Source organism: Apteryx rowi, unplaced genomic scaffold (assembly GCF_003343035.1).
Source record: "Apteryx rowi isolate R43461 unplaced genomic scaffold, aptRow1 scaffold_154, whole genome shotgun sequence".
NCBI classification, from domain to species: domain Eukaryota; kingdom Metazoa; phylum Chordata; class Aves; order Apterygiformes; family Apterygidae; genus Apteryx; species Apteryx rowi.
In genome coordinates this window covers 1,650,312-1,659,562 of record NW_020447797.1, presented here as the reverse complement: position 1 = coordinate 1,659,562, position 9,251 = coordinate 1,650,312, and the positions used below count along the sequence as shown (strand labels likewise).

The window sequence follows — 9,251 nt, the reverse complement described above, 5'->3', positions numbered from 1 at the left end:
CTCACCTTTGGGTGACGCGAAGCTCTGAGGTGAGCCGGCCTCGCGGGGCCTGGCCGAGCTTAAGAGTCATCACAGACTGACACGAAGGACAAGAACGGAAGAAGAATCCAAGAGCTGCGACTTTGTTTGTTTCTTTATTCTAATTCAGCCTACGACGTTAGTAATGGTGATTTCAGGGGATGGCTGGGCCCGCGAATTCCTTCTCGGTAGTGAAAATCAGAGACTGTAAAGAGGAACAGAGCTTATAAAGACAGATAGGAATATTGCCGTAAAAAGAGTTGGCATGCAAGTGCTTTATACATTTGGCAGTATGTGAAATGGTGGTTTTTGTTTTTTGTTTTTTTCCTTTTTTCGGTTTGTCGGTTTTGTTTCGCACAGTTCGAAAATGAGCTGCTGCCTTCACATCTCGAAGACGACCCCCCCTCCCCCCCACAGGAAAGGACAACGCAAGTCAAGTCCAAGGCGCCTCTCTGGTTTTGGCAGAGTATATATTATATATATATATATAAATATATATATATTTATTTTTTTTAATGCATAGCGTTTTTCTTCAATTTTTTATTTTATTTTATTTTATTTTATTTTATTTTTTCCCCCGTTGCAAACCTGAGCTCGGTCCCTGCTTTCCTGTGCAGTTTCCCTTCCTTAGGTGTTGGCACTGTGGAGCTGGCGGCCGGTGTCAGCAGGCGATCTCCTCCAGCGTTCCCAGGGTGGCCTGCAGGGGCACGTTCACAGTGTGGCTGATGGTTTCCGAATGATTTGGCATGGGGTCGCAAGTGCTCTGCGGAGCGAGAGCGGGCGACAAGGTTAGCRCGGGGCCCCTCGATGCTTCCTGCCCCTCCGGGATGCCGGGAAGCTTTCCGGACCTGCTCCCAAGGGGGCTCCTTACCACGTTTTCGTCATGGCTCCCCTCCTCTTCCTCCTTGCCCAGTAGGTCTAACAATTTCTCCTTGATCAGCTGCAAGAGAGGAAGATTTGGTGAAGCCGGGCAGGAGCAGCTGAGCACATTTCCCTGCCTACGGGGCCATCGGCAAGGCATGGAGCGTGTCAAAACTCCTCTCTCCGCAGGGAAAAAAAAAAAGAAAAACACAACCACCCCCTCAAATTTTTAAAATATATTTTGGGGTATATTGAAAAATGTCAGCTGGATGAGCAGYGTTTCCCTTCAAAGCCACGTTGCTACCTTGGCAGCTGCTGCTGCTGAAAAACATATTTCATTTTCAAGGGAAATCCTGGAAATGTTGAAAAGCGAGAGTGTTCTTCTTCAGACTGGGGGAAAAAAAAAAAAGCAGCAAGCTGAAAACTTTAGCAAGTGGGTCAGTTCCTAAGGAAGCAATATTGGTGCTGGTAAGGGACCAAACGAAGCCTCCTTTGGGGGAATTATGAAAAAAAAAAATCATCTCTAGGATCAGTGTTTCATTCAGCTTTGGCCAGACCCCTGGCAAAGACCTGAGATATCTGTTTGCTGGCAGCCTCAAGAGACCTTGCAAGAGCTTTGGTTGAAAATGCCACAAATTTTACGCGAATGGAAGCCGCCCTCCAACAACCCCCAGGGCAGATTAGACCAACTGTGTAGAACAGGCACCGTTCAAGATGCTTTTCTCCTTCCCTCCCTCCCCAAAGCAGGTTCAACACAGGTTTCCAGGTGTCCTTGCAGATGCCCTCTGCCTCGCGCACAGCCGGATGGAGCCTCTCCAAGAAGACAGGGACCGTTCCTAAGATATACTTGCCCCCAAAGAAGAGAAAAAACAGGCACTAGAAAAACTTTTTGCCAAGTTCTGTAAGCAGATGTCAAACAACAAGGAGGAGAAAAAACAACCCAAACTTGCAGAGATTTCTTATTAGTTTCTTATGAAAGAACCGAAGAAAGCCTGGAATAGTYGATTTTAATGAAATATTGCATTCATCCAGACCGAGCTATAAACTGAAGAACAGGTTTTGTTTGCGCTCTGAAGCCGTTATTAGCTTTATGCTTGTAATTCTCAATATATTTTATTGCGGAATAATGCCACCAAGTGTTAATAGCTGCCCAGAAGGGACTGCGACGGGGAGCGACCGTCTTTTACAACGTAAAACCATCAGCCCGACTTTCACAACATTTAAGAGGTTTTCAAAACGCTCCAGCGAGTTGGGCGCCGCGAGTCCTTCTGCACCCGCCCGGTTTAAGCCGCTCGGACACGCACCGACGCAACTGCTATGAGCTAGCCCTGACTGTAGTATAGAAAAATGGTTTATTGAAACCACTAAAACGACTTTTTTGTTCAGTAAGCAAAACAACATACGGCAATGTATTGGACTATCATAACACCGTGCGGCACAGGGCGGGGGGAGACGGGCTTTGCTTGAGATTGGGAATGTGAATTTTCTTCCTTCATCCCTCTCCGAAGTGAGCATCCCACCAGCATTTCTCGTGTGTTCGGAGCGGGCCACGGGGTAATGCCTCAGAGGGCAAATAAATGTGGGAACTGGGCTGAGCCGGAAGGGATTTGAGCTGCGGAGCGGCTGGACAGAGCAGGCAGCCCGGCCGGTCCTATCGGGAAAAGGGGCTTGGACAGGGCTATGAGAGCCTTGGATGCCCAAGACATGGTGTATTCGGGTGCTGGAGCCCTGGAGCCATTGCATTAAAATCCCAGGATGCCGTTGAGAATTACCAGGAGGCACCAAGGGACAAAGGCAAGGGACAAGTCCGTTTGGGGCCCTTGCCTCACCGAAATCCCGCACCTCGAACCGGCCACGGGGGCRGCCGCGGCGGGAGGAAGGCTGCAGGCACAAGGAAGACGCTGCCGTTCGCAGACAGCACATGCCGCTGGGTCGCGGGAGGCCCCAGCCCGGCTTTTGGTGTAGTGTGACGCTGAAGGGAGCAGACACCGGCGTCTGCGGTAGCAGAAAGCCATGGGCAAGCTAACTGGCTCTGACAGCGCATCCCACCTGGGCTCGTCCAGGCATATTTTGGCACCGCAGCAGGGTTTAAACCACCTGGGAGATGCTGAGCTGTGCAACTGGGTTGAAACATTACTTAGGCAAAAGGGGATRAAAATATATCAGGGTCATAACTCTGCTGCTGCAAGGCAGGAGCTCTCGCCACCGGGTGGGAGGGCTGCTGGAAAGCAGTGGCCCCTCTGGACGGGTTATTGCAATATTTCCCGTTAACGGGAACTTGCACTTTTCTCTGGAGCAGCTGCTGCCAGCCACGGCGGTGCCACACGACCGTGCTCGATCCGGTCTCAGCACTCCCTAGAAAGCACCTTGCTCCCGGGTTTCTGGCAGAGCTGCAGACGGCAGATAACAGGCGCGGAGACTGCGTGGAGCTGGGTTGCGTTTTTCCACCCTCCGGCAGCGGCACAAGGGCTGGCAGAGCTGCTTTTCCAGCCCGACGGGCCGATTGGGACTCGCGGATTATTTAAAGGCATTTTTATGAAAAGACGGTAATGGTGCATGGCTGCCTACGAGTAGCCGGGTGTGGACGGCACAGCAGCATGGCCCGGACCGGCTGCCAGCGCCGCGGCGTTGGAAGCAGCACAGCCACATGAACATGGGGCTCTGCCTGGGCTAATTAACCCAAATGAGAAGCAAATCTCATTAGCCGAGGCCAGGTGACAGCTACGTGGTGCGGCAGCCTCCGCAGCGTGGCAGTCCCGGGGGCATTTCCCACTCATCTGGCCCTGACGCAGGGAGCTCATTGCCGATGTGGCATTAATTATCATGGAGAAGGTCCGTCTGGGCACACCAGGCATGGATAGTCCCATGGTCGCGACGGCGCCCAGCTCGGGGTCAAGGCCTGCAAGCAGACGCTCCGTGCGAGGAACGAGAAGGTGAAGCGAGATGGTCTTACCTCGTATATATAATCGAAGAGCTCTAGTATAGTGAGGATACTAGCACCGATAAATAGTCCCATTTGGCCTCCAATGTCACCTAGGAGAGAGAACAGGATGAAAACAGAGCCTGGAAAAGGAGACCACGTGTTTCTCGGGAGCCTGAGCGCCAGTCTGGCCTGCCCCGTGCCGGGGAGCCTGGACCGAAGCTGATGGATCAGCAACGCTTGTGCACGCGTCCATCCACCGTGGTCCAGCTTCCCTGGGAACAGCAGCGCTCACCGTCCCCAAAGAGCGGTGAAATGCAAAGGAGTCACCTACGGACATCGCGGGCACGGCGAGGGCAAACACCAACAGCTCCAACGGTGTGAAAAGCATCCTGGGGATGATGTCCCTGGCCACCAAACCACACTACAGCATCAGGCCAGGCCACGCAACGTGGGTCCCAGCGGGGATGATGCAGGTAGCGCCGGGCAGATCGATAACCATTTCTCCTGCTAACGAGGCCTTCGTACTGAAGCCTAATGAGAATGCAATAGCGCTGTAATGTGCGCGCTGGCATCAGAGGAAGCCATCTGTCACAGCCAGACAGCAGCTTTCATCCCAGGAATCCCCAAAGCCTTCCCAAAGAGGGAAGGAGAGAAGGTGGGGGAAGGAAGAAGATGCCATGGAAGAATTAGGTAAAGTCCCACGGAGCCTAGAAAAAGCCCCGGGCTGCCAAAGAGAGGAACCGGAGAGGGACGATCAGAGGGCGACAGAGCCCCCAAATCCTGCTAAACGGCCAGCACGACCCATGACATGGGACAAACATCAGGAGATGGGGACAAGCCTGCAGCGAGCGCCGTGCGGGGTGGGATGTGGTGCATGCACACAGGGTAACTTTCCCGGCTGCTTAAAAAAGGCATCAGAGCGGCATGGGAGGTTCCCGCATCCGACACCGGTTGGACAGAGGACGGGGCCGAGCCGGCACCTCTCGCTCCTGAAACTGCAGCCCTGAACGTGCTGCCAACTTCCCTCCGGGTGCCGCTCCTCAGGATTTGGGGAAGGGACCGCACTGCCATGGCGACAGCGTAGCTGCTCAAACACCACTTTTCAGGTGGAAAACAGCCCAGAGGGCCTTGCGATGACGAGAGAGAGATTTTTTTACAAACAAATTACGGCGAGCTTTCACCGGAGCGATCGCAGAGCTGCCCGGCTGCAGCGAGAGCCGCTGCGGAGAGGAGCTCAGCTTGCACTCCCGTGAGGGACCTTCGGTTTCCTACAGAGCTGAAGACCTCCAAGAGGAAAGGAGACCCCGTCCCAGCGCCGAGCGCACTTTGGGGATGCTGTGTCCCACGTTTTGGGCTATGCTCTTGCCACAGAGCTTGCTGTTTTTCCTAACACAGCACCCTTGGTTTGCAGATTTGAGGGTGCTCRGGAAACTCATCCAGGTCCTTCCCAGAYGTGGCAGAAAGACCCAAGCAATTCRGTAGCTTCTGTAAATAATTCTGTACATATTGCAGTCTTATCCTAGGTTATCCATCCCTGCTCTTGTGGATGCTGAGCTGCCTCCTCACCCCAGGGACAGGCTCCCAGGGCAAAGCACACATGCAGGAGACATCCTGCTCCCTCRTCCTCCCAGGGGGGCAGAAGTTACCATGGAGGTAAGAATGGGGGCCGCGGTCTGGTCCTTATGGTCAGGATAGGAGAGGCAGAGGCAGGGCCTCCTCAGGTGGCATCTCAACAGCTGTATCTCGAGGGGCCAGGAGGAGGGTGAGAGGCAGCCACCCAGGATCCCCACTAATTGCATTTGCTGCTGGCTGGCTGTTAGCGGCGAAGCTGATCCGCCTTTGGGTTAGTGCACAGAGTTACAGCTGCAAACATGAGAAGCAGGTACCTGACAGTGGATATTTGGCTCCCACCCATTGCTCTCCTTCACCTTGCTGGGACGGYGCACAGCACGGATTGCAAGGCTGAGTGTGTGCGGACAACATGCATGCTTTTCCTGACCAAACACCTCTGTTCTCCCAACCCTATGGGTCCCRTGCACCCAAATCTGCTGCTAGCACCCACATAGCTTCATCCCCACCTGAGGCTAAGAGCTCAGGGTCCTGTCCTCACTGGAAAGGAAGATGGATTTGAAGCACGTGACAGGTGACRGTTGGATACCCAGTCTCTCCTTACCAAGTAAGGCTGCCACTTCATAGGCTTTCTTCTGCTCAATCGTCTCATAGTTGAGTGCTTCAAAAAATATGTCCAGCACAAGAATATTCTCTCTGTAGAAACAGGACAACAGCATCAGCCCCTCAGCCGCCAGCAGCCTTGTGTGCTTTGGGAGAGGAAAGAAATGGGACTTGTTGGCCTTTATTCCTCTCCCTGTCCTGACTGCTCTCTTTGTGGAGGCCTCAGCAACCCACAGACATTTGGGTCTCTTGGAGACCAAGGCCAGAAGGTACCGTTAGGAGCCTGGCAGCCACCACCTTAGATCAAGCTGGAGAGCTTCTCCCCAGGATCTCTGCTCAGGAACCAAGCACTGGGTCTCACTTTTTAGACACCAGCACGTGCCCAAAGCATGCTTAACATGGAATAACTACTGCTGCTAAGACCAATGGTGCTTTAGAGACACCTTCCCTCCCATAAAACAAAGGAGATCTGTTTTCTGCGACACTCACGAGATATATTTTTCTGACTTGTTGAACTTCTTCTCCAGGTACTTGGCTGAAGTCTTGCTGGGGATCTTGACCATGGAGAGCTCTTTGTTGTACCTGGTTAGGTTACAGGGTGTCCTGCAGATACAGTAATTGCTGTCCTTTTCGGCAAGCAAACCTGGAGAAGGTAACAGAGTTAGATTTTATGGAGTTGCTCAGACGAACAGCAGAGGAGAAAGCAAAGGTTCCGCTGCCCAGAGAAGGGCCAAGCAGTCAGATCACGAAAGCAAAGAGCTAAAAGAAACCCAGTCCCAGTTGGTTAATCTCTGTCTTTACTGCACTGCCGTTTCTACCAGCTTGGAGGGAGGCTCTTTGCTGGTGGTTGGACTCTGTTACCAGCAGTGGCTGGAGGACAGGCAGCGACTGTAGATAGTCCCATGCTGGTAATGTGCCACCCCTTCCTCACATGCTTCTGATCCCACAAGTGGCGCTGAGCCCTGTAAGTCTCCTAAACCCAGACCYAGGACAAGTCCATCCCTCCCAAGCCCAGACCCAGGGTCTCAGCAAAACCCACCCCTGGGCTGCAGCTGCTCTGGATTAACCCAGTCCTGCTGGCCAGCAGGAGGCAGGTTGCTGCAAGTCCCTCCAGCACAGGACACCTGTGGTACCCAGTGCCATGGGACATCTGGTACTCACCAAGCGCAGGCTCTGCGCACTCCTTATACTGCTCCGGAGTACAGAAAGGAGCATCCCCTGCACAGAAAGGAAACATCCATCAGTGGGGACCAGCCACCAGGTCACCGCAAGGGACAATCAGGCTCTCTGCGGTCACCTAAAGAAATCAGCCCCCTTGCAAAGCTGGAGCCAAGGTGAGGGAGCATGTGGGATGCRCAGCACTAGGTTAATCCTGCTGCTCCTCTCCAGATCGGACCCACGTCCTTCTACCCGGTGCTGGGCAAGGCGCAATCCCTGGACACTATTTCAGAGCACTTTGCTAAGGTTATTAAGTACTGTCCCCCCCTTACGGGAAGGAAACGGAGTTATTCCCAGCTCCTTGTATCCCTGGTCCCTCCTCGCCCTCTCCTGCGGGATCTGAGGGGCTGCAGGCTGGCATGCACGCATCGCTGCAGAAACCCAGCCCCGGCGGGTGCAAGGCAGAGGCGCCGGGGCTCAGCGTTTTGCTGCCGAAAAGCATCAGGGCTCTTTTAGCCTCTGTCCAGCTGGCTGCTGTCCTGCCTTGGAGTCTACCCAAGTGTGTTTAATTTGAAAATCATGCTGAAATAGCTACGCTTGCGAGCTCCCTGCATGCACCCTTCTTCAGGACTGAATGCAATTTATTCCACGTCTGTCTCAGTGTACTCTGGAAGCGGGTTTAACCACCTCCGAGCAAGTACTCGTGCCCTGCCAGGAAGTCAGCCATGAAGTTGCTAATGGAGAACAATTATTCTGCTAGAAATCCCCTACCTGAAATTAGCCCCCAGATCAGCTCATCATCCCCTAACGACCCAGGCCAGGACAGAGGAAGGGGGCCCCTGCCCTCCTGGCGCACTGACCTGGCATGTGAACCATTTTGCAGTTGCAGTTCTCCACGATATACCGGGTCTCGCAGTCGATCCTGCAAGCCGTGATACTGTAAACGGGAAAGAAGTCTAAGCCCATATCCGACGAGCGACATTCACCCCACGGCGGAGGCAGGTACGTCAGCTGCAAGAGAGGCAAGAGCAGCGCGTTAGGGGATGCCAGGGACCGGCCGGTTCGGGCAGTGAGGAGCCGGGCTTTTTGCACCTTGGTAACTCAAACACAAGTCGCTTTGGGCACCGAGTCACGACTGAAGCCGACAACCATCTTGGTCACCCCTTCCCCTCCTTCTCAGCCTGACCCAGTCTGCCCAGCCGGGCGGATGGCTCTGCTCTCCCAGATGGAGAGCATCTTCTCCACATCGCTGCGGAGAAGACCTGGCAGTTTTATGTGACAGCTAGCGGAGGCAGGACACGATGCAGGGCTTCCCAAACCTGTCCTTTCTCTCCCAAGGATCCTGCCACGCAGCTCTGTGGCTGCACTTTCAGGTCCTTCTGGCACCTTGGAGTCCTTCCAGCCCTGTCAGTAAAACCCTGCCCCTGCAGGGACCAAAGGGGAGACTCCRACCTGCAAATTGCCTCCGGCTTTGGTGAGAGCAAGCACGGGCTCATCGGCACTGGTGTGTCGACGGCTCCTGTCTCGAGCTTGTTCTGATCTCCAGGCAGAAAGCACCAGTGACATTGAGCGAGCAGACAGGGGTGACAGCGTGAGCAAAGCTGCCACGTTTGCACTGTTCCCTTCCTCAGGCACTTTACTCAGCGGTAATGAATGCAGCAGACTAAAACCTTCAGACCCCTGTGAGCAACAGGGCCAGGGACTCGGGAGGCAAACGGAAAGGATCAAGAATGGGTCAGTAACAAGTGCTTGCTACCAAAGATAAAAATGCCAAGGAAAGGGAAACTCCTGAGGACTTGATGCACTAAGGAGCCTCCAAACTTTGCCTTCCCCATGGAAGGGTGGCTTGGCTCAGATGAGTGCCGTGGCAGAAGCTGGTGCAGGTCTGCAGAGCACGAGCTCCCTGCAGGCTTGGAGGAGGGAGATGACTCAGTTGTGTACCCTTCCTGGCATCAGTGCTCAGGAGCAGCCTCCGGAGCGGCAATTGGAGCTGATACAAGTTATCTGCCCTCCTGGCATCCGATGATGACGAAGATCTATTTTGCTCTCCGGTTACTGCACACCAGCACGCATGGAGAAGTCCTGGCTCATAACCTGGTGTGTTCAGTGCTAATGCAAT

The 9,251-nt window shown here is 53.9% G+C and overlaps 1 protein-coding gene across 1 annotated transcript in view; it reads right to left on the bottom strand.

The window, feature by feature from the left end:
- Positions 1-679: 679 nt before the first annotated feature.
- The window catches only part of LOC112962778 (acid-sensing ion channel 2), a 508,910-nt gene continuing 500,338 nt past the window's right edge, over positions 680-9,251 (bottom strand). The window contains exons 4-10 of the mRNA XM_026059248.1: positions 7,993-8,143; positions 7,136-7,192; positions 6,464-6,617; positions 5,976-6,067; positions 3,833-3,912; positions 890-958; positions 680-781 (exon numbers count right to left, since the gene is read on the bottom strand). Coding sequence (XP_025915033.1) covers positions 680-781; positions 890-958; positions 3,833-3,912; positions 5,976-6,067; positions 6,464-6,617; positions 7,136-7,192; positions 7,993-8,143 — 705 coding nt within the window. The remainder of the gene's footprint in view (positions 782-889; positions 959-3,832; positions 3,913-5,975; positions 6,068-6,463; positions 6,618-7,135; positions 7,193-7,992; positions 8,144-9,251) is intronic.